We start from the raw sequence: 25,926 nt of genomic DNA on the forward strand, positions 1-25,926 counted from the left end.
TGTGTTTATATTTTTACTGTAACACAAAAACATGCATCTCTATTATCTATCTAATTCATGCCTTGAGCTACTATTAAATTGCAGCCATTGTTGTATATGAAAATGCAGTTAGCTTATCTAATCCCTGAAGAACGGTATTGCCAATAGAATAGGACTCTCTGAATCCAACTAAACATTAAAAACAATAAAAGTGTGCTTAAATTGTAGATGTAACATCACATTCATTTTGAGGAGGTGTATATAAACTGGTAAAAACAAAAGCAAGATATGTCATTGCTGCACGCATTTGCTATTTAGGTTTCTTCACCTACACTAAACAAACGTTTTAAGTAACATTTTAACACATAAAAGTTCATCATTTAGTAAAAGTAGTCTTACTATAAATAGCATAAGTCTATAAGTAGAAACAGTAAACTTTAGTTATTCTGCATACATTTCAAGTACACTATTATTATATTTAAACACAACTACATATCACTCTCTCTATGTCTGTCTATGTATCTATATACTGCTCAAAAACAAATTACAGGAACTCTTATTAATCAGAGTATACAGTTATACCCATACATATTTAGATATTGAGTGACACAATCTTTATAATTTGGGCTCTGCATGCCACCACACTGGATTTGAAATTAAACAAACGAGAAAAAAGCACACAAAAGGAGAAAAATGAAGCTCGAGAGCAACATTTTCTTCAGCGCGCGCACAATTCTTTTTTTTATGCTCGCTAGTTTCACATTTGGGCTCACGAGAAGTTAATTTACACTCGCTAGTTAATTTTTTTCACTTGTATTTTTGCGCCCTCGACTTTTGACATTAATGTGAAGCCATACTGTACACTTCAGAATTCATCCTTCTGCTTCTGTCACATCTTCAATAAACACTGGTGACCCAGTGACACTGAAAGCCATGCACGCCCATACCATCTTACTACCACCACCATGTTTTACAGAGGATGTGGTGAGATTTGTATCGAGTTTTCTTCTTCCCATCATTTTGGTACAGGTTAATTTTAGATTGTCCGAAGAACGATGTCCAAGAACTGGTCTGGCTTCTTTAGGTGTTTTTTGGTAAAGTCTAATCTGGCCTTCCTGTTAATGATTTGTACCCTCTGTGTTTGCTCTTATTAAGTCTTCTTTTTATGGTAGACTTTTTATTGTAAGATACTGATAAAACCTCCTTTCTGGAGTGTTCTTCACTTGGGTGGATGTTGTGAAGTATTTTTCTTCACCATGGAAAGAATTCTGTGATAATTCCCCACTGTTGTCTTCTGTTTGTGAGTTTGTGCTCTCAGCTGAAAAAACACAAATAATACACAGACAAGACAAACTTTTTTTCTTCCATTTATTGAGTTTAAAGAACCTGAAATATCCACTAATACAAATCTCAAAGCTGCTTTTTGTAACACTTTCAGTTTCTCCAACATCCAAATATAAATTAAGGAAATAAAAACAAACACATTAAAAATGATAATATTAATAAAAAAGAAATTACGACATATTAATGAGGCAACAATGTGCACACACAAAGAACAGTTATGTGTTTTTGACTGATGTAAGCGAACGATTAGAGGTTTTATGGGGGGGGGGGGGGGGGTCTTTTCTGTACCTCCAATCAGCACTGACCACTTTGCTGGTCAGTGAAGTAATAATAAAGTGAGTAATAATAATGGAATTATTATTTTTTTTAATAATGATTATTTTTTCTGTGTACACCAGGGGGTGCCATTACAATAGATTTAATCCACAGCCAGTTACTGTACCACGTCTGTCCTGCAGAGAACAGTATTGCGAGTAAGGGCAGAAAAAAAAAAGAGTAATGGAGAGAGGGAGAGATAGAGAGAGAAGGGGATATATAACAAAAAAAAAAAGTAAAGTAAAAGAGGGACAGACTAAAGATATGTAAAGTTCTTCTGGTGCACTGTTCGTTTCCTTCCTCACATCACTTTTTGAAGTCTACACAGGAACACCTATCTCTAATACATTCACCAAACAGCAGCTTTAATAAAGCATCCGGTTTTAATTTCACTGGCGTCCAAACAGACACCATGACTGCTTCTCAGAGCTCTTGAGAGAAGGGTAAACAAGCTGTAAACATGTAAACATCTGGAAATGAAAAATACTGGGAAAAAGATTTGAGGTTGAAAATGTGCAATTATTAAATACTGTTAATATGCGTGTTTATAAGTCTCATGTTTCCGAGAATAAGATCAGCAGTTAATGTGCTCCTCCTGCACAGAGTTTCATAGAAGTCCCACATCCAAATGAATCATGGACTTACATAGATTACAAGGACAAATGAATGTATCCAGGTTTTATTTTGTATCAAGCTGCATTACATCATACTCTAGAGCGGCCTGTGTGCATTGTTTGAGACAGAGCAAGTATTAAGACAAAATTGGAGACATGAAGCAATTGTATGTGTGTGAGTCCAAGAATGTGTGTCTTTACTCTTGAGGGGTGATACTGCTTTAGGACTGATCAAGGCAAACATAAAAAACCAGCCAAACCCACACAATCCTGCACTTTCCAGCCTAATGTCTGTTACAATCTGTTACACCTGCTGCAGGGTGGCTGTTTGTCTGTATCTAGAACACAGGCAGTCTAACAGAACTGCTGAGAGGATGCACCCAGATGTGTATTTAGCAGATGTTTTCGATCAGTAGTTGATGTAACTGAAACATCATTAAGATTAAGATCTTCTGGGGATTTGTTGGGAAGATCAATGAAAAAAGGAACAGAAAGGCCGAACCACAGGCGTGAGACAACAGTATATCAAGGTATGAGAAGGACCTCTGAAGACATAAAAATATATCTGAATAAAGAAGAATAAAGAACTGCCAAATATTATTATATTATTATTTGACCCTTGACAGTTCTATTTCTAAAAAAGCTGAGATTCAAATATTTGAAGTCTGAGTTGTTTCTAATGGTGTACTCACACTAATCATGGTTTGTTTGTATCCCTCCCCACTCCCCCACTGTTCTGCACTCACACTGCGTTTAAACAATCCATGCCTGAGCACGCTCACAACATTACTCACTGCTCAGTGGGCTTGCTGGTGTTGTGTTGAATTCAGCACCCCCCACCATGCAAAGCACCCTCTCTCGGGAGCGCGTTTTCTTGATAAAATCGGAGACAATCTGTTTTTAGGGCAAAAGTCATATTTATTTTAGTCACGCCATATCGTGCGCTTTTCCTGGCGGTGGTGCTGAATTTGGCAAAACACCATCTGCATGTTTGTTTACAGGAATGTTGCATCGCTAATGTCATCTGATTCCGTGCTTGCCCACAAATCGTGCTCACAATGCATGCGTACTGTGCTCAAGTCCAAGTGAACCGTGCCCTAGCCTGCCTCTTAAAGCGAACCAACCAGGGCACGGTTCAGAGCAACCACACTAGTTAATCGAGCCGTGCTTTGGGAGTTAACTGTGACCGGGCACGGCACAGATTGCCTAGTGTGAGTACACCCTAAAAGACCACAACAGTCCATCCGATGATATTTACTTAAAAAATAAGATCATAAGATAGACAGCAGATCTATTATCTTTTAGCAGTCTGAAGCCAATGGGTAAAAGTTCAAATCATGCCTCTGCGTCAAATCTACGCCATAGTCTATGCATAACCAATACGTAAACAAGTAATTTACTGCATAACCTACGCCAAAGCCTGACTTATGCCTCCCTAGAAATGCAACTAGTCTTTACAGCTATGCAGACCACAGCAACTATGACCCACTGAGCATCATATTCACACAAACTATTGTTTTGGAGGTATAATTGCAGAGTGGTGCAGTGGTGCAAACACAAACACAACGTTTAAATGCATACAACCACGTAGGCCAATAATATTGAGCTGGCTATGCCATAGACTTAGGAATTGAGCTCATGGCCACTGACTGATTTAAATGTGTTTTAGAGTTGGTGTAGGTATTCTAATCTTTTTTTTTTTTTAAAGTGCAGAAAAAAAGGGTGGAAACAGGTGCAGCAGACAGACATCAGGTTGAAAACTGCAGGCATATTCCTTTAAATTACCCTCCCATGTAAATCCACCCTAACTTACTGAAAAATACTGAATTTGAGAGAAAGAAGTAAAAAGAGAGAGAGAGAGAGAGAGAGAGAGAGAATGAAACATAGGGCGTGAGACAGCATGTGCACTGGCAAACACACTTAAAATCCACCCCAAACACATTACCATAATCAGCAATGTTGTTATTATTATTATTATTGATGTTAATAAAAATAATACCTTCAAACAAGCAGAAAGAAATAATGAAAGAGATAATCATCAACCGGTCACTGCAAAATGTATGTACACAAATATTAAGAAAAGAGTACAGGAAAAGAGACGGGGGAGGGGTAGACTCCTCCAGAGAGGGGTGTCGTTTCCTGGGGGCTTGTAGAGCATCGGGTGGGATGTATTGGTCGTGGAGTGGGTTTCTCGCTGGTGGGTGGGGCAGGCCGCTCACCTTTTCTTGGGGGCCTGTGTGGTGCGGGGAGGAGTGACGGGACGGCCCGAGTTCACGCCCCCGTACTGGTACTTTGCCTTCTTTTCTGAAGGTTTCAGGATCTGAAAGGGAAGGTACAACATTGATGGATGATTTATTCAGGATTCAAATGTTTGAAGAAAGAATTAACTAACTGCATAATAAGGAACATTAGGATTATTTAAATAAATCGCTCAAGGCTTGGGGTCAACTGATCATTAACCAGACTTGTTTAAATGCAGTGATGGGCCGACACATATTTATTTAGTTCCAATCTGATTCCAATATACAACTGCTAATACAGATATAAACTCCAATACGAGAGCTCTTTTCATAGTAATATTACTTTTTTATATATATTTTTTACCACTAAGGCGGGGTGCAGCAGCATTAGCGTGAACGCTAGTAAACACTGCCTGACAGCGCTACACTGAAAAAAACACTGAGTGTTCCGGTGAGCCAGGGTGATATTAGCTAACAGTTTGTCCCACATAGCTTGTTTTTAAATACAGTCTGATATACTCGCCTCTGAACGGCGAAGGAGCTAGTGCTTAACGTGATTAGCGACCAAAGCTGCTCCAGCAGTGCTAGTCGGGGTTAGCAGCAGGCTACAGGCCCATAATCCTTACATTTGAACAACGAAAGAGCTAGTGCTTTGCATGGTTAGTGGCTAATGCTAATGCAGCTCCAGCAGTGCTAGTTGGGGTTAGCAGCAGGCTAGAGTCTGATCTATTCACCTCTGAACAGCGAAAAGGCTAGTGCTGCGATTAGCAGCTAATGCTAATACTGCTGGAGGACTAAACTAAAACTCTTGTATAACGCTGCACTTCAGTGGAGTGGCTTTACTGATCCTTACAACCTGACTGATAATCCAGTGCACCTTATGTATGAATTTTATACGGCGCACTGACGATTTCTGGGAAGAGTAAAGGTTTTTAAATGCACCTTATAGTGTTAAAAATACGGTACTACTTCTTTGTAATCCCTTTAAGTCTTTGGGTTTTCTGATTTAAAGATGGCTGCAAATAACACACCACAATGCTGGATTTAATCACACTAAAATAAATTGCTGAGTGTAAGTATGACTAAATAAAACCAATTAAAAGGCAACAGTTGCCTCACATCTCTGTATGTTTGTACACTGTACGAACCTGAAACGAGCACATGAGGGACTCGTCCACACTCATCATACCCCCAGCGTTGTCAAACTCTCCACAGTAATTTGGTGCCGAAAACAGAGTGACCAGCTGCCGCTTAGCGAAGAATTCGTAACCATCCTCTACCACCTAGAGTTCAAACAGACACAGCAGAACAGCGTAAAACACTCCCCCACCTCCTCGACACAGACATTATCACACAGCATTACAATTCATATCCATCCTCTGTGACCTGAAGATAAACCAAACAGAGCAGTCCATTCGATTACATAACTTACTAATCTACTTCTAGCTGGATTTATTATTACTCTTCTAATTTATCTGTTGGGCAGCACGACAAGTGGTCAGTTTTGCTTTTTAATCACACTCTGTATTGAAACATTGAGTAAATGACCGGCCACTGTGCCTAGTTCACCTGATGTGCTCGGCAGATCAGGTCCAGATCGTGGCGGTTCAGGAACTTGCTGACCACGTCGGCCCCAAAGGTGAAGGACACGCCTCGGTCGTTCTCTCCCCATCCCTGAACATCTTTATCAGGGTCCGACCACAGGAGGTCACACAGCAAACCTACAGGAAGATACTTTCCAGTGTAAAACTGATCCAGAACTAATGCTGTTTATCCATATGACAATAAGATCTGATCTGAGGATCATACCTGTATCAGGGACATCGGTAGGCCTCATGATCCGTCGGATCTGTTCCATCGACTGCAGGTCAGGGGAAAGGCCTGGGAAGACATGAGATATGCCAGAGTTCCTTATTTACAGGCAACAATATTGCATAGCTGAGCAGTGGCAGGAGCAATAGTAGTAATAGCAGTAGTAGTAGTATTTGGAAAAATAAAGATAGTAGTGTATTTATCACATAATAAGGCATTAGTGCACCGGATTATAACGTGCACTAATTCAGCAGGTCAGCTAAGTAAACAAAACTATAATTCTGTAAGTCAAACGAGTGCTGAATGTTAATGCACACAGATTCCTCTTCTGAAAACTGTTCATGTGGGTGAGTAAATCACAAATTTATTTACAGTAAGCTTAGATTTCCAGATTTCCACTAAGGCTGGGTGCAGCAGCATCAGCGTTAACAGCTAACTGCTAGCGAAAGTGCTACACTGAGGAACCCTTTAGTTCCAGTAAGCCAAAGCAATATTAGGTAGAGGTTTATCCCACGAAGCAAGACATCTCTAAACATACTTCAAAAGCAGTTAGTTTGTAGTGAGAACGTGATCCAGCCTCAATCTGATCCAAAGAGCAAATATACGCTTCATGTTTGAGTTCGCTGCTCTTGTCTATGCAGTGTTAACCGATGCAACTGAACAGAGCTTCACACGAAAATACAAAAAAACTGTGTCTGTGCGGTCATTGCATTAAAAACAAAGTGTAAAAGCACAGTAGAAAATGTACAGTTTCTAGTGTTAAAGCAGCTTTACAAATATACATGCACAAATATAGACTCTGCTAGTCCAGATCACAGGACTTTCCTGTATTTACTTTCTAGCTCTGCCCCAGACAGCTCGGACCAATTACAAAACCAACTAGGGAACCAACTAGAGAACCAACTAGAGGACTAATTGTTGGTTGTTATATATGGAAGCCCATTTCTGCCACCTTAAAAAAATAAATATAATCCAGCACATTTTTTTATTATTATTAAGTAAACTGCTCTCTCAATATTTTGAGATACTATCTCAATATTTTAAGATAGTAAGTCATTATTTTAGATACTATCTCAATATTTTGATACTATCTCAATATTTCACTCCTCACAGTCACTGCTGTCTTACTCTCCCCTCTCTACTCCTCTTTCTTCACCCACCCAGCGCCCCCTAGTGGTTCTTTGCACACCAGAGTATGGTAGCTTCACTGGGGGGAAAAAAAAACTTTCTCCCCCAAAAGCAAACACACTTATCTCAAGTATCTCAAAATATTGAGATAATATCTCAAAATAATGACCTAGTATGTCAAAATATTGAGATAGCAGTTTACTTAATAACAATTAAAAAAATGTGCTGGATTACTTTTTTACTTTACTTATTTTTTTTAGGTGGCGGGAATGGACTTCCATAGTTATGCAATGTGTTGCACTTGCAAATTTTCTTGTGTAAAACAAAACCAATTTATAAACAAGAGGAAAAACGCTTCTGAGAAACAAACCGCAGGTATGAAAACACCCAGAGTCTACATGAACAGGTGCCTACTGGATTTATATTACACTATCTGGATCTGTAATGTTTCTGGACTTTAGGCCTTCAGCATGTGTAAGAGCTCCTACCTCCATGGCAGCAGAAAATCTTCTCATCGATGATAGCGGCGATGGGGAGACAGTTAAAGCAGTCTGTGAAGGTTTTCCACAGCTTTATATTAAACCGACGCTTACCTGTGAGAAGACACATACAGAGAGGGGTTAAATAACAGTCAGGTGAGGAAGAAGACTGAAGAACACCACCTTGAATGTGTATATTGAGAAACTGGACAAAATGGAAGTTTGTGCACGTGTGTGTGTGTGTGTGTGTGTGCCGGAACTCACACTCATCATAGAAGCCGTAGATGCGGTTTATGGATGCGCACTCGTGGTTTCCGCGCAGCAGAAAGAAGTTTTCAGGGTATTTGATCTTGTAGGCCAGCAGCAGGCAGATGGTCTCCAGGGACTGCTTCCCTCGATCTACATAATCCCCCAGAAACAGGTAATTCGCCTCTGGAGGAAACCCACCGTACTCAAACAGCCTCAGCAGGTCTGTGTACTGACCGTGGATATCACCTGTTAAGAGAAGAGGAGATTACAGATTATAAATCAGATCAAAACAGCACAGCTGTGAATTAGAACTCAACACCACCATTCTTAAAACAGTGATTTAGTGAATTAGCACATCAAATATCACCACAATTCACTGTAATTCATTAGCAAATAATCAACTCAAAAATGAACACAAACGGATTGCATATTCTCTGGAGAAACTACAGTATTTTTGCAAGACATACATTTTCTATAATCCATTATGATTATTATAATTTGAGATCTTCACTAATGTACATGTTAAATTTTACGACCCATGGGAGCTAAAATACGCTGCAATGACCTGCAGAACTTTTGCCAATTTCAACATAATTAAAATCGAACAGCAGCAGTAGATTGCTTGTTTGAATCCTGGTCATGCAGCTTGCCATCTGCTGCCAGAGCCCTGAGGAAGCACAACTGGCTTTTGGCTCTCTCTGGGTGGGTAGATGTCACTTTTTCCCCTCGTAACTTGATCAGCACAAGTCGTCTGTGAGCTGACGTATGCATGCAAATGTATGCATGAGAATGTGTACGCAAGCAAATACTTACTTTCCGCATTTAAAAAAACACCTATTTAGTTTTTTTGGGGTGATTCTTTTAGTAACAACCCACACTCGGCATTCACTGTTTATTAAAACTTTTAGAAATCATTTATTTTGTTTAAAATCAGTTTTTTTTTTAACCATTTTGAAACATTAAAAAAAACTGTGGTCAACATCGATACAGAAAACTAGTTAAGCCCATTCTTATTGTAAACACAAACCCATTTATAAACATTTCAAAGTTAGGTGTTGTTAAACTTTAGACCCTGTTCCCAGCTGGTCACTTCATGGGTAAATCGTAATCTGCTGAATTTGCTGGATTGTGTGGTTAGTGGTGTTTGTTAGCTCTGCTACTTACTGTATGAGTTGAAATATGCACTGTTAGGCAGTGTATTGTCCAGTTAGTGAGGTTAATACTATATTTATGTTTCTTTCTTTAGGAGGGAAGTTAGTCTTACACATTTAGCACATATTAATGGGAGAAACAAGACAAAACTGCAGCCCTGACTTGCAGCTAACAAATCAGTGGCTACAGCCGTGGTCCAGCTCTAGTGGCTGGAGATGGTACTGCAGCTTTCTGCAACTGAGTCACCCCAACAGTGACCCCATACAGAGGTACTATAAAACTCAACTTTTTCATATGATCTTATCGGCTCACAGGATTAGAGAAAAAAATTGAGAAATATACATAACCAATCAACTTTTCTATCTCTAGCATTTGACGTCACATCACAAGACGTAAGTAGGTCTCAGATCGAGGAATCAGAGAATTTTCCCATTTCTAACACTTTACACTTACAGAAGTGTAACAGAGTGTAGAAAGAAAGGAGTGAGAGATAAAGGAGCTGAAGGACACAGAGCTGACTGCAGCTTCATGACTCATATCGGCCCTCATCACCCACAAGACCATGAATCCAGGTTAACAATGTCTCTCCAACACTCACACAAACACACACACCAAACAAAACAGTGAGACGTGCGTCCAGCATTTACCCTCCACAGTTCAACACTTCAGGGCTAAAATGTAAAAATCTCACATGGCATGTGTGTATCTCGTGTCAGGTGCGTGAAGACGAAGATACTCTCAAACCTGGCCTCATTACACTCGTATTTATAACTTGCTCTACTTATCACACACTCTCTCTCACACACACAGTTGACCTCTCTTTCACTCACGCACGTTGTAAAAGAAGTGTATTTAAGAGAGTTGCGCTCACTTTCTAATGTTCTATATGCGAGATACAGTATAGTTAGTTCTGCACTGATATGGTACAAAGCTGTATCTGTATTTTTGTATTCGAAGTACATTAATAATGCACACTAAACTGAATGTATTTGTTAACTGGAGAAAGAATGGAATTGTGGTTAATTTTAATACTGTAAAGCCTCTAATGCCTTGAATGTTTTAAAGTTAAAACAGTTTTGTAAAGGAAGCTGTGTTAAATTGTTTGGCGTATCATTTTTTATGGTCTATTGTTTATATTCTTCATTTGTTTTTCTGATAATAAAGTCTGATTTTTTCATATATTGTGTACTTTTTTGGGACAAAGTAAACTCAATATTAATCAAAGCCTTAATTTAAAGCCTTAGTGTTTTATATTTGATGTATTCCTAACAGTACAGTAGGTTACAGAGCTATATATAAATGTCCAGGCATGTAAAAATATATAAACGAATAATAACAATAAAAATACCGTGATATCCTGTGCAACGGTCAGAATCTTGAAAAATACCATAATATACATTTTTGGTCATACTGCCCAGCACTAGTATTACATATATTTTTGCATATATGTTTTGCATTTGTAGACTCTTACAGTTTTTGTGGAGAGTTGGTTGTTTCACAGTTTCACTGTGTTTTTTTTTAATGGTTTCTTTTGTTAAGTTATTACATAACACATAACATTACCCAAAGTATGAAAAAACAAATAAAAACAAATACTAGAATTAATAAAAACTAATAAATACTAACAAACCCACTCTAAAAACTAATTTCAACTAACTGAATTGGAGGAGAGAAAATGAAATAAAATTAAACTATGATAAAAAAAAATCTAAACTATTATAAACTTGCTGTCTTCAAATGAACGTCTAAACAAGCCTCCAGCATTATGGAAAGTTATGTAGAAAGCTGAACTTAAAATTCAGCTGAATGATGGAGTATCCCTCCACATTCACTGCCTTTGGAACACTGCAATAAAGAAGGGGTAAGCAGGAGACAACATAGTGGAGTGGAGTCATGCGATAGGGTGCTCTCTTAGGGATCCTGCAGCTGATGGCAAGCTGCATGACCGGGATTCGAACCAGCGATCATAGTGGCAACACTTAGCCCGCTGGACCACTCGGTGCCCCTCGGTATAAACAACTGCAATACAAAAAGGGGTAAGAAAGAGACACCAGTGTACTGAGTCCTGCGATATCGTGACAAGCCGAACCATAAAATCGAAGCAAATGAACCACCTGACCAACAGCAGCCCAAATTAATAATAAAAGCCTGAGAAGTGTGCCAACAGACACAGAAACAGCAGATAAGAACAAGATAAAACACAAATGAGGAATTCATCTGGCAGTTTCAGAAGTTCATCAAGCCAAGAAGACACCGGGTAAGTGTAATTATTATTGTTATGGTTGCTGTGGCAATCATAAAAAAAACAGTGAGGTTCATCAGATTTAAACAGATAACGCTGTCCTTCCCCAGACCTCTACAGGTGTGATAGACGTCAAGGCCAGGTCTGATCATAAAGATTGATTCAGTAGCACTGGAAAATGACTGGCACAGTCATTAGTGCAGGATTTATTCATTTTTTCCCACTTTATTTTTCACCATTATATAAAATACAAACCCTAAATGTACCTCTGACTTGAGACTACATACTGGTCTGGTTAACATACTGGATATCGGACGAACATGGCCTATCCATTTACCGATTCAGATTCCCGTCATGAGACACATCCTTTCGCACAATACCAACAATAAGAACAATTATATTATAAAAAAAAATGTTAGTAAAAGTAAAAGTAAAAAAAAAAAAAAAAAAAAAAAAAAAAAGATTATTAAGATAAGAGATCTTTTACAATGTGTATCCATATTAGCAGCTGTGTAAATAACTTGTATTTTCTTCTCGTTTTTATTATTTTATTTTATTCCCCAATTGCTAATTGTCCCACCCATTCAGCTGCTAGTCAGATGTACAGTACAGGCCAAAAGTTTGGACACCCCTTTATTTTTTATAACTATTTGCATTGTAGATTCTCACTGAAGCATCACAACTATGAATGAACACATGTGGAGTTTTATACTTAACAAAAATTGACCTGGCCTCCACAGACACCGGACCTGAACCCAATCCAGATGGTTTGGGGTGAGCTGGAGCACAGAGTGAAGAAGGCAAAGGGGCAACAAGTTCTAATAAACACCTCTGGGAACTCCTTCCTTCAAGACTGTTGGAAAACCATTTCAGGTGACCACCTCTTGAAGCTCACTGCGAGAATAATGCAAAGAGTGTGCAAAGCAGTAATCAGAGCAAAGAGTGGCTATTTTGAAGAAACCAGAACATACTTTTTTTTTTTTTAGTTATTTAACCTTTTTTTGTTAAGTAAATAACTCCACACGTGTTCATTTATAGTTTTGGTGCCTTCAGTGAGAATCTACAATGTTAATAGTCATGAAAATAAAGACAAACGCATTAAAAAAAGAGAAGGTGTGTCCAAACGTTTGGCCTGTACCGTATCTCCCCATCACTGGTGATGCCACACTACAAGGAGAGTGAAGATGGACAAATGCCTCCTTCGACTAAATGTTAATATTTTTATTTGGAATTCGGGAAAAAATTTGCCCATAGTTTATAGAATAAAACAACGATGTTCATTTTACTATAAATAGCAAAATTAAAGAAATTGATTCAGAAACTGAAGGGGTCTCTTATTTTTTCCCAGAGCTATATATTAAATAATTTTAAATAGCCTGTGTTTCTGATTATGTATTTGTAAGCAAGGAGGGTCTATTTTCGGTAATGAACTGCTACATCAACTTTAGGTATGAGAGAGAGAGAGAGAGAGAGAGAGAGAGAGAGAGAGAGAGAGTACAGGATGGAAAGAAATCAAGAGGGAGGACAAGAAGGACAGAGAGTCAAAGACAAGAGCAAAGAGAAGAGATGGAAAAGGAAAGAGAATCACAAGAGAGAGAAAGAATCAAAAACTGGGAGAGTTCAGAGGGGAGCGAGTGACACTGCACTGAAAGAGAGAGATAAAAGGAGGAGTGTCTACTGCGACACAGTCCACCGAGGGAAGAAGAAAAAGAAGAGAGAGCGAATGCGGAAGGGGGTGCCAGTGATGAAATACTGTGCCCTGAGCTGACAAGAAAAATATCAAAAATTAAATACAATTTAAAATGAAATATATTGTATATGTAATTTTTAAATGACACCCTCTGTCTTAAAAGACATTCAACTCTTAATTTGTTTGGTGCAAAGAAATGCCAATCATCTTCTGTTCCACACTGGAAATAAAGCATAACTCTTATCAAACATGTCTTGGCTGATTTGTTGCTAAAATCTTTTTTCTTTAGGCCCTTTTCTAATTCTGTTGATCACTGTAGAAAAAAACTAAAACTGTGGTTGCATTCTCTCCTTTTTTTCAATCAGAACTGTCCACCAAGTTGTCAAATTCAGATTGATGTTTGAATGGACGTTCAAATTCAGCTCCTTCAACCACAGACGCAGCTCCTCTTTTTTTTTGAAAGGTGGTGGATACTGGTATGTTAGCGAGCTAGTTAACATAGCTAAGCTAGCTATAGCTATGCAGTGTCCACATGTATGCTTCCATATAGCTGTAAACAGTATTTAATAGTCTGCTGGACTGCTGACTTTATGATCTAGCTGCTTTATGATCAGTGTCCACAGCAGCAGCTACTTCAGACTGCACTGAATGTAAATATGATATGATCATAAACAATTTAATATGACCTAAACATATTTAAACACAAATGACGTGGGGGTGGCAGAAGGTGGATAGCAGAATAAGGTTTTAAAAACTGATTCCTGGTCGGAAACAATAAATGAGCCAACGTTAACACATAAAAAAGCTTACTATAAGAAGTTGGAAAATAGGAAGGGCTGTGTTGCTATCGAAACAAATGGGAATGGGTGTAACCACACATCATACTGCAACCAGCCAGCAGAGGTGCTACAGAGCAAACGGAGACCTGTCATGGCTTCATTTATTGAGTGATGTGTAACTGTAGATCAACCCTTATTCATAAAGAGTAATAAAAGGAACCGCACATGCATTCAGAAAGGAGTCAGAATCTGGCTAAGTGTCAGCATTTGGCACAACACCTGGAAAGGCAACTTAACGAATTTACAAAACACCAGCGTCCAACACACACCCTACTACAAACCAATCAACAAAGTATGAGGTGTGAAAACACTGTAAAATCTGTGTCTAAACAGCTTTAAACTTTAGAAGAAAGTAAAAGAAGTTTAGTATTTTCAGCAGCTGCTGTGACTGAGACCTGGCAGACTGAGAGTGGGTGAGAGTGAGGGAGGGAAAGGGGGAATTAAAAGGAAGCTGAAAGAGGAAGAGACAGTTGGCAGGCTTACCGCAGATTTTGAGTGGAGCCTCTAGCTCCAGCAGGATGGGCTGGCTGAGAAAGATTTCTCTGGATTTGAGGCACAGGCCTCTCACCTCCGCCTCAGTCATCTGCACAATCTTTCCCGGACGGCATCCTCGTACTGCAGGAGAGAAAGAGGTTTTATCATCATCATCATCATCGTCGTCTACGTGATGCACAAAAAAAAAATCAAAATTCAAGAATGCTCAGTAGAAAGGCAAATTTTATCAAATGTCATGCTACAACTGCTTTTGCTACAGAAGGAAAAATATGCACTGTTTTTATTTAATGACATTTCCACAAAATAGGAATTACTTTAATATTTAATATTATTTATTTGACCACAATGCTAGATAATCATTTAATAATATCATGACATCGGATCAATCATTCCAATTCTGGTGCAATCTGTAGAAAATTACTGTATTTTTAAATATGACATGGTCCTTTACACCTTCTGTAATCGCAAACACCTGGTTTTAGACCACATTCATTTATTGTCCCAACGGACAGTTCTGGTGAAAACAGGAGAGTTGAGGTGCACATTAATTTCAGCCGTGGTTTTATGTTTTTTGGATACAATCCGGGTTAGCACCCGAACATCCATTTCAGATAGCTTCCTTTTGCGTCCACAGTTAATCCTGTTGGATGTGGTTCATCCTTCTTGGTGGTATGCTGACATTACCCTGGATACCGTGGCTCTTGATGCATCACAAAGACTTGCTGTCTTGGTCACAGAGGAGTCAGCAAGATGTGCACCAACAATTTGTCCTCTTTTGAACTCTGGTATGTCACTCATAATGTTGTGTGCATTGCAATATTTTGAGCAGAACTGTGCTCTTACTCTGCTAATTGAACCTTCACACTGTGCTCTTACTGGTGCAATGTGCAATTAACGAAGATTGGCCACCAGGCTGCTCCAATTTAGCCATGAAACCTCCCACACTAAAATGACCCCTCTAACGCACGGTAAAGGACCAGGCCAGGCAGCACCTGAACGGAACTGAAGTAAAAAATCAAAGCCCAAACTACTACCGCTAACTGAAGCATCACAGGCCTAAAGTGACAACATGGAAAACACATTTGTAGCACCTGTGCTTAAAACAAGCAGACATCAGCCCTTACTCGTGTCTTAATTAAGCTACACTGGCCACTACATTGTGTCAATAAGGATTTCAATGCAGAACAGATTCAGATACACAGTTCTGTGTTACTGAAACAGACAGGGAGAGTCTAAATCTCACTTCATATCGATTGCTAAAGACTAATGTGTTCAAGCTCACTAAATTTGGTCCTGCAGCTGCCAATCAACGTGTAACTCCACCTCTTGAGGGGATGGATGTTGAAGGACTGTAATACACTGTATTCTCTTCTCTTCACACTACACAACCACTATCCACACAAGCCACATTAGCAGAGCCTACCTCCTCCAGATATAAACTAAAAAAAATCACCCATAAAAGCCCATTAAATATCAAATATCCTAAAGTGATCAGTGATATGTTTTCATTTTATTTTTCCCTAAATTACTTTGTTAACTCCTGCTGAGAGATTACTGGCAGACACTGTAGATGAAGTCAGAGTTAATGAATCAAACAAACAAATCAAAAGAAATGAATCATTTTATAACAGCTGCGATATTCTAAGATGCAGCTTATTTTTCCGCACACATGCTGATGATGGCCAATCTACTGGACACGTATGAAAACGGTCATGTGTTTTTTTTTTATATATGAACAGCTTCTGCAAGGAAAAAAAGTAATTACCGCAATTATTATTCGAGATTGTAGAAGACCTGCAAACATCTCTCACCTCCATGTCTGCCAATTCTTAATGAACAATTTAAAACTAAGTTACTCAAATGTAAATTGTATTAAATATTAGCTAACTGAATAAAAATGTAAAATTTGTTTATAAAAAAAGACAAACAATAAATAAATAAATAAGCATTTGATTATTCTTTCCATAAATCATCATTTACTAAGGTCGTGAACTTTATTTATTGTGATCTTAAAGCTTTAAAAAAGTCATAAAAGTAATTTAGGCATTAACAGACCTGACATTATCAGTAAATAATGTTGCCAATATTAAATTATATTGATCATTGCACAATATCGTGAGCAAGCCCTGACTTAGCATTCTGCAATTAAGCCAAACAATGGCTAAATGTTTTCATTTAGTGATAATGCTCTGATCTTATTGATGCTTATATAACTTTATGATCACTTAAGGCTTCGGGTTCATGAACTTAAAGAGAGATAAAAACAGACCAGCGTTTATTCTTTATACGCTTCACAGATTATTGTATTTATTATTATTTTAAAAGGCTTAAAATACATTAACTTTAACTTAATAAGATAAAACAATTATATGCAAATTGCATTATAAGAATGTAGAACATTTAATTTACCATCGAAATGTTTTATGTATTTATTAAGCCACAAATCTGTGAGTAAACTATAATTTGACAATTAGCCTAATTTTAAAACACATACTCCCTGTAGCATTTGGTTAAATCAAAAATTAAAATGGGTAATCTGGTCATTTGAATATTATCTCTGGTGTCATCCAAAATTGTGAAGTTTTAATCACCAAAAAGCCTGCAACCCTTACTTACATTCTGGCTGGGTGATAATGTAAAAATCACATACAATTTTCAATATCAAATATTAGCAACTCTCAATTATGATTTCCATTTTTGTAAGTTCTAGTACATAACTAAAAATATATATTTTAAATTTGTGCCAAACTAATAACAAACAGCACCATTTAAAGACATCAAACATACAAACCATTGCATTAAAACAGTGCAGCACAATAAAACTTGCTGTGAATCTAATCTTAAATCAAAAGTTTTCATTTGAAATGTAGGGAATTAATAGGGAGTTTGTTTCCCTCTCTTTACAGTACTCCTGCAGTAAAAAGTTTCATTTAGCTATTTGTATTAGCTTTTATCAGCAAGTTATTTCTGCCGCTTGTTCAATATATTGCAGTTAAGAAAATTGTAAAATATGAAACTCTCTGCCACATATATATTTTTTAATATATAGGATTCTGATAGAAATACAAGCCTCCACTGAGATTTGCTCTAGCAGCTTCTATAGATAAAAGATAACCCTATTAAAAATCACATTAAAACAATCATTTGGTTCATTTTATACTTTTAAATTTCATTAGATACAATATATTGTTTAGCCCAAGCCTGGAGGACAGAAAATTTCACAATAGTCCAAACAAATCATAACATTGAATTGAGATTTTGTTCATTGAAGCGATAATATAGCAGTCTATGACTACACTTCAACTCTTTCCAGGAAACGGCCTCATACATGTCTGCATGTGTGTAGACACCGGTTTCTCAAGTTTCTATGGAAATAAAGGACAATAATAGATAATTTGTTTTCCTCTCCTTACTGCAGGAAAAAGTTTAATTCAGATAAATAATAGATCAATATTTTTTGTAAATAAAGGAAAGCAGCTCCCTTTAACCTTATAAGCAGCTTTTACAAGGAGGTTATTTTTGCAGCTTGTTCAATACAAACATTTTAGTTAAAGAAATATATTTTTTTAAAGGTTTGACAGAAACACAAAAAACACATTCTTTCTGGCAGGTTATATACGTAAAATATGTACCATCTCCATTATTGCATTCTGAAATACGCATTAAAACTGTAATTCAGTTAATTAATTAATTTGATTAAACTCCCAGCACTATTACATACTAAAATCAGCCTTGGCATCCCTTTCAGAAGAGCTAATAAAACTAGGCTACACTCTCACTAAGTGGGTTATGCAGCACTGATGCTGAGAGACACCCCACCGCTGAGTAAAGTATGACAGCAGCTGTTCTTTCTATATTCTGTAAGATACGACTGTGTATGTGTGTGTCTGTGTCTGTGTGTGTGTGAATGCTGTGCTCCTGAGAGATGCTGTGGGTTCTCGGGAACTCGTGTCTGCTGAACGTGATCTTATGTAATCATATATAACTTGAGTCAGAAGCGGCTTTGCTACAAAAGCCTCTGGCTGAAGCTAGAGGAGACTAAACAGAGCAAAACTAAAGATACTGAAGAAAGTAAAGAGCATATGCATGGGTTTACTATAGAGAGAGAAACCACATTACACCAGTTCTGACATCATTATATTGGCTTCCAGTCACTTTTAGAATAGATTTTAAAAGTACTGCTATTAGTATTTAAGGCATTAAATGGATTGGCACCATCATATATTACAGATTGTCTATCTCCTCATGTTCCCAGTCCTTCCCTAAGATCCAGCACTTCCAGTCTGCTTAAAAGTATCTAAAGTAAATATCTAAAGAAGAGAAGTGAGAAAGCAGCATTTTGTTTTTATGCTCCTAAGAAATGGAACAGCTTACCAGTTACCAGTTCAGACAAGCAGCATCAGTAAACAGTTTCAAAAAGCAGCTTAAGACATTTTTTTTTATTTGTTTTAATAATTGAGCCATTTGTTTTATTATACATGGATACATATATCGATTTATTTCAATACATCATAGTCACAACCTTTTGGAATTTTACCTGATATTATTATTTGATTCTCCCTTTTTATAGGTTTACCAATTTGTATTATTTTGTTATTTTATTTTTTATTATGTCTCTACTTTAACTGTGTTTTTTCTTTCTATTTTAACTTTTTATTGAGGTTCTGATTACCTATCTGTATGTACAGTACTTTAACCCGACAGGACACCAAAGAAAGAACTGTTTTTTTTTTCACTATAAAGTGCACTTAAAATCTTTTAATTTTCCCAAAAATCTTCAGTGTGCCTTATGTATGATTTTTTACTAAACTTCTCAACATTTCTGCCTTAAAGAACTTTCTCCAGGTCGTTTTTTATTTTTTTTATATCAATTTCACCGCAAATTAAACCCTCTCACACTCTCTCTCTTGCTCTCCCTCACTCACCCTCACTTGCACTCTCTCTTTTTCTGCTAATTACTCTCCGGATCTAATTAGCCTGGTGCTCTTCTGAGTCCCGACAGCAGCACAGCTTGCTACTGTGTCAACCTAAAAGCACAGTTAAGCTAATGTGAATGCCTTGTCCAATTGGGATAACATTATATGGGGATAATATTATCTCCAGGTACACACTGTACATACAGAAAAATCCAGTAACAACACAGACGTTTAATAAGAGAATTCAGCTGCATCATGGTTTGCTCATTATATAGATCTGTGTATATAAATCTGTGTAGATTAACATCCAGCACTCGTTTGACTTTAATTCTTAAAAAAAGAATGTAAAAGATTTTCTTTTTCAGTTTTGTTTACCTAGCTTAGCTTTACTGAACTTAGCTAGAAGGAAAACATGGAGACACCCCTGTCCCTTACTAGTTTCGCATACCGTGCTCTGTAATCCAGTGTGCCATGTGTATGAAAATAGACTAGATAATATACATTCATTGATGATTGATTCACTCAATATTTTGGGCAACGTATTGTGATCTCATGTTGTAAGAGGCCCTGTGATTCCTACCTCTAGTAGATATAAAATATGTTACAATTTAAAGACATTTTACAATACAAGATATAATATCTGAGCATATATTCAAATATATATATAACATTCTCAATTTTGATTTTAATTCTTACATAACTTTAGTTTTTAATTTGTAAACAGGCAACATCATTTAAAGTGATGCTGAAACATCACATTTTTTACACAAATAGTAAGCAGACCCCTTTAGCTTTACATACAACTTTTATATTAAACAGTGCAAACAAAGTGTTTATATTTCAGTTAAGGAAAAGTGTAAAATATGAAAATCACTGCCACATAAAAAGTTCTTTACAGGTTTCTAACAGAAGCACAAACCTATCTAATGAGATGTACAATCTCCATTAAGCTATTTTAAAAATGGCATAAAAAAACATTAATTCAATGAATCCAAATAATTTGACTAACCTCACAGCCCTAATTGAAACACATGCTCATTTATTGGTCTGCCCGTATTTAAGTGATGTATTAGAATTCGGTGACTATTATCAGGATGATGGAGATGAATTAAGGTTAATGTGATTGTCCCAGAGCTCCCCAACTCATCCCAAAAGGACTGGATGGAGCACCATCATTTCAGAGAACAGTTATGTTACTCTACATCTACATCAATGCTTGGAGCTTTATACCCCCATTAGGCATGGTACAAACAGGATTATGTTTATCTGTTCATGAGGATCCTATTCCTAATCTATTGGCAATACATCTCTACTGAGAGTAGACAAGCTGTCAGTGTCCACTGTGGGTGGTAACTGTGGTAACTGTGGATCGAGGAATGTTTTAATGCCCACACAACTTTAGAAATGAAATGTCCTATCTGGCCTCAAACCAGATCCCACAATTCACATCACCTTGCCATGTGCACACTCGCCAGGCTTTGACCTCACTTACAAAAGAAAACACCTCACAACTTAAACAGGTGTCTCTTTGTAATGTAATGTGCAGTTCTATATTGTTTTTGTTTAGTGCTACCAATCTCCACATATGAAAAATGTTAATGGAGGAGCATATTAATTTGTGAATTAGGTTTAAGTAGTTAAGTTAAGTAGTAGCAAACGAGGCATGACCACAGTGGTGACAGACTAAGATGGACAGCAGAAAACAAGAGGAAAAGGAGTGATAAACAGGAGGAGGAGAAATGGAGAGGGGTGGAGGTCACACAGAGCAGCAGATGGTGTAGTGTAGGGAAAGATGCCACAGCAAGCACTGCAGGAGTGCTGGAGAAGTGCTGGAGACAGATGGCAGCTGAAACTGTGCCTCAGTTAGGTTTGTTCTCTGCTAGAAACGTGGATGTTCTACATTTGTACACAATCCTCATCAAGAAAAACGGGATGAGCATTCCCTGATGAGCGTTGCCAAGGGCGAAACTGGGAAAATCTCCCTAAGTGTATAAGAAAGATACAGTAACAACATATGCATACACACCAATAGATTCCATTGATTCTAAGGAATTTCACATGTAAAAGTCTGGTCCAGAGTTCACACAAATTATTGTGTGTTTGTTACATTGTGCTTATATGCTTCAGTTAGTTTTGATTTCACACTGCAGTTTAGTATGAACTAGGGGTGTGCCATACCGTATCGTACGGGATAATATCGCCAAAAATTTTAAATATCGTGAACGATATTACACCCTGAAATATCGTGCCATATCACCCACCCCTAATTATCACATCGGGGTACAACTGTTTTTGCCATTTTAAGCAAAAGAAAAAATTCACACGGTTCTCATTTCCCATTTTATATTTATTAGAGACAGATTATATCTGTCCAGTATCATTTATTTTACTTTAATCCTGGATATAAGGAGATTTGAAATGCATTACTAGTATCATGACATTCTGGATCATTGATTTCTTTCAAAAATCTTATAATATTCTTTTTATTAATATCTCAGTTAGCCATATTATATTGCATGCAATTTTTCTAATTCCGTGTTTTGTCATACCGCCAAAAGTATCGTTATCGTGAAAATACCATGAAATATTGTGATATTATTATAGAGCCCTATCGCCCACCCTTAGTGTGAACTTTACAACATCCTGTCGTCAGCTACATGGGTAGAGTCTCTCTCTATACTTCATATTAATTGGTTGGTAGACTCCCCTTTGCGTACACGTGACCGTAGTTTGTGGTCTGGACCAAACAAGGTAGGTGTATATGTATGAAAAAAAAAAAAATTAAAAACACTATTAGGGTGTTACCTTGTTTGGTATGGAATTTCAGACAATAGGTTTAAAGAGGTGTCGGACTTTCAGACCAGTTACATGAATCTGAGTTAGGCCATCATCCCTCTTTTAACAAAAGAAAAAAAAAATTGGTGTTGTGCTGAAATCTGACTCCCCTTTGCATGAAAGTCGTGCAGCAGTACGGGTGCAACGGATTACGCTGTGATTTCTGTCTCAACTGTAATTGTAGATTAATCCTTATTTATAAACAGATATTTTTAAATGCTGCATAAAGAGAGCAGCCATTGGTATAATCTGTCTCTAGTAGATATATAATGGGAAATGAGAACAGTGTGTTTTTTTTTTTTTCTTTTTCTAAAATCAGCAAAAAAAAATGTAGTTCCCTGATGTGATAGTTAAGGGTGAGTGATATGGCACAATATTTCAGGGTATAATATCTTTCATGATAATTAAAAATGTTGGTGATATTACGTACAATATGAAATGGCACACCCCTATTGTGAATAGAAATGCAGACATCCTACCAGGTCTGATGAAAAAATACATTAAAATTTAATGCAACCACAACCATGTTCACACAGCAGGTAAATGTGGATCAATGCCAATATTTTACATCATATGTGACATGTGTGTCATTTATGTGTGTTAATTTAAAAAAAAAAAAAAAAAAAAAAAAAAAAACATTAAATCTGCCATTCTCAAATACAACTTGACAGAAGCAGTGTTTTGAGGACATAGGTGGTGAAAAATGAGGAAACAGAACTGATGTGTTTCTTCCAATAACATTAGAAGGCTTGTATCACAGCCACACAATGTTCCTAATGAATTGACTGGAAAATTAAAGGAAAATAAAAACTTGACTGTGGCAAAATAACGTGTCCTTTTCAGCAAGCTGGAGCGAATTCTCAGTGAGTAGCTCAGCTGCAGTCTGAAATCCTGAGATTCTGACAAGGATCAAAACAAAACTTAACGTGAAGCATTGCTCTGTCGTGCATGGGTACCACTTACAAAGTGCAATCTATTCAGGTTTCAGATATGGGTCACATTAAAAAGATGGTGTGGACATCCTTCGGAATATCGGATTTGCTCAGAAAATTGTATTTACTCGCAGTGTAAATGTATCTATTGTGTGTGAACAACCAACACCAAACCAATAAGCCAATAACCCACCACTTTGGCAACGGTCACGCCAAGTCATGTTCTGGCACTCCTTGCCTCCAAGCTCTAATCTCAGCCCAAGTCTACATTACGCAAAAGACAAATACAGCTGTCGTCTTCCACATTCCATTCAAATTATCCAGTCGTGAAACGCTACACCGCTAGATACAAAGAAAATTCTGGAGATAAAAAGCCAAAATGCTGTTAATGTAAACACTGGTCCCAACTTCCCACAAACACGATCTAACCAACTTACTAATAAGACATTTCTTTCGCTAAAACCTGCCAGTGTGTTCAGCAGAGTGCTTGCCACCAGCTTGAGTCATGTGTCATATGGTTTGGACTGTCAGCACAATGCCTGGACGAAGCACTGCCAGACTGTCCTGCTACATTCAGTGAGAATTTCACATGTTCACACTACTCCTTCAGAAAAACAGACCTGCTGTTTTAAGTGTTAAAGATTCACAGTTTATGTAGTAACCTAGTTTCCATCTAAAATAAAGTCTCTAGAGTCAAGCCCAGGTCACATTTAAGCCATCAGAGAGGATGGGCTACTTTTACTGGAGAACATGGTCTGAATTCTTTGTTGATCCAGAAAGAAAGCAAGAACATTATAAATTAAAAAAAACTGGACACATTGTAGATTCTAAACCTATATGTTGATAGTTATTACAATTTATTTTTTTAGAGAGACTTATACATTCCCTGCTTTAATAAACAACTCCCCCAATTTAAAGACATGTTCCCTTAATTCGATATTTTTTTCCTAGTTTAACTAAATGGAATTAAAGGAAAATTAACCTAACCATGAAATTGAGAAAAGAGACTGTTAAATTAAGGAAACTAAAGAAACAATTTTGTAAATTGAGAAATCAGTTGAGGGCACAGATTATTAAACTGACAAATTCGAGGAAACAGTGTATTAAATTGAACATGTTATTAAACTGAGGAAACTTTTTTTTAAATTAAGGGAACAAATTGTTTAAATTGAAGAAACTTAGGTACAATTTAGGTACACCTTTTATCCAATTTACTTAAGGAAAGAGAATTTCTTTGATTGAAAAACAGTAAATTAAACTGACTAAGCAGGCCGCTATATAAAAAAATTATTAAATTGAGGGAAAAACAAACTGAGGGAATGATTAATATGTTTGAGGAAACAGCTGTATTAAGGAAACTTTCATTAAAGGAAACAAGTTATATACATTGAGAAATATATATTTATTTATTTTAGGAAACCAGCCCTCAACTAGAGGAAAAAAAAGTTACAATTACGGAACAATTAATTATTAATGATTTATTGCATGGAGGGAAGACTTTTTACACTGAGAGGACAAGTTGTTAAACTGAAAGGAACAGGTTGTTTAACTGGGGGAACAAGTTATTAAACCAAGGGAGTGAATTATTACACCGAGGGAAAAATGTTTTATTACACTAGGGGAATTTATTTAAACTGAGGGATTTTTTTTTTTTAAACTGAGGGAAATATTTTTTTAAACTGAGGAGATGATTTATTAAAAAACGGAGGGAACTATTTAATTATTGAGAAAACATTAACAAACAGAGAAAAGTATTTATTACACTGAGAAAACAACAAACTGAGTAAATTATTTAGTAACTTTAGTAAACCGACCGTGAAATAGTTAGGTCTAAAAATGTATCTTTAACTTTAGGCGGTCCATAAAACCTAATAACGTTAGTGATAAGGGGCCGCCCCAAACCTTCCCTCCCACAATACTATGGTAGCCAGATAACATACCCATCACTCCGTGTATCACTCCGCGTATTGTTAATGAACTGACAGACTGGCCAAATCAAATTCACTAGGCTAGTTAACGTACGTTAGTTAACTACCCTAGTTACCGTTTCTGCTCCGCACTTTCGGTAACCAAGCTAGCCTACCTATTTAATTTCTGCGGTTGTGAAAACACACAGATGTCGGTGTTTAGAGTTACAGAAGGCTGTGAATTCGTATAAAACAGTATTCGCCGGTTGTTCTGGCCTCCAGCAGCCCCAAATTTTGATCCCAGCCCGCGCCTGTCAGCCCCCGGACCCGGGCTCCTCTGCGCTGCTAGCTGAACTCCTGTTAGTAAACATTAGCTAGCCGGTAAAGCTAACGGGCTAACGGCTACCCGCGCTCACTACCCGAGCCGAGCTGCTTTTCTACCGCCGAGAAACGGCCTTTAAAGATCCCAGTTCATCAAAAGCCGGTAACATTAGTCTTATCCCGGTTAAAAGCTCACCCTCCAGCAGCCGGGAGATCAGACTGTCCACGTTCAGCTCGCTTTCCGCCATCTTCACTAACTCCCCAACTCCACCGCCGCCTTTATCCCCCTCAGCGCCGACAGGGGGCGATAAGAGTCAAAGCGGAACCTAACGGGCTGCGTCCCAAATCCCTCACTACTACACTACACATATAGTGGCTACACTAGAGCAACCGCTGCTGCGTTGACTCAAAGGCCGCGTCGCTCACTACTTTACTAA

The 25,926-nt window shown here is 37.5% G+C and overlaps 1 protein-coding gene across 1 annotated transcript; it reads right to left on the reverse strand.

Moving 5' to 3' along the window:
- Positions 1-1,587: 1,587 nt before the first annotated feature.
- ppp1cb (protein phosphatase 1, catalytic subunit, beta isozyme) lies at positions 1,588-25,819 on the reverse strand. The gene is made up of 8 exons (XM_007257595.4): positions 25,686-25,819; positions 14,567-14,698; positions 8,176-8,406; positions 7,921-8,025; positions 6,302-6,373; positions 6,062-6,213; positions 5,641-5,775; positions 1,588-4,572 (listed from the first exon to the last, which is right to left on the reverse strand). The coding sequence occupies exons 1-8, from the start codon at positions 25,735-25,737 to the stop codon at positions 4,468-4,470; spliced, it is 984 nt and encodes a 327-aa protein (XP_007257657.1). The 5' UTR covers positions 25,738-25,819; the 3' UTR covers positions 1,588-4,467.
- Positions 25,820-25,926: the final 107 nt, after the last annotated feature.

Source organism: Astyanax mexicanus, chromosome 14, assembly GCF_023375975.1.
Source record: "Astyanax mexicanus isolate ESR-SI-001 chromosome 14, AstMex3_surface, whole genome shotgun sequence".
Lineage (NCBI taxonomy): Eukaryota > Metazoa > Chordata > Actinopteri > Characiformes > Acestrorhamphidae > Astyanax > Astyanax mexicanus.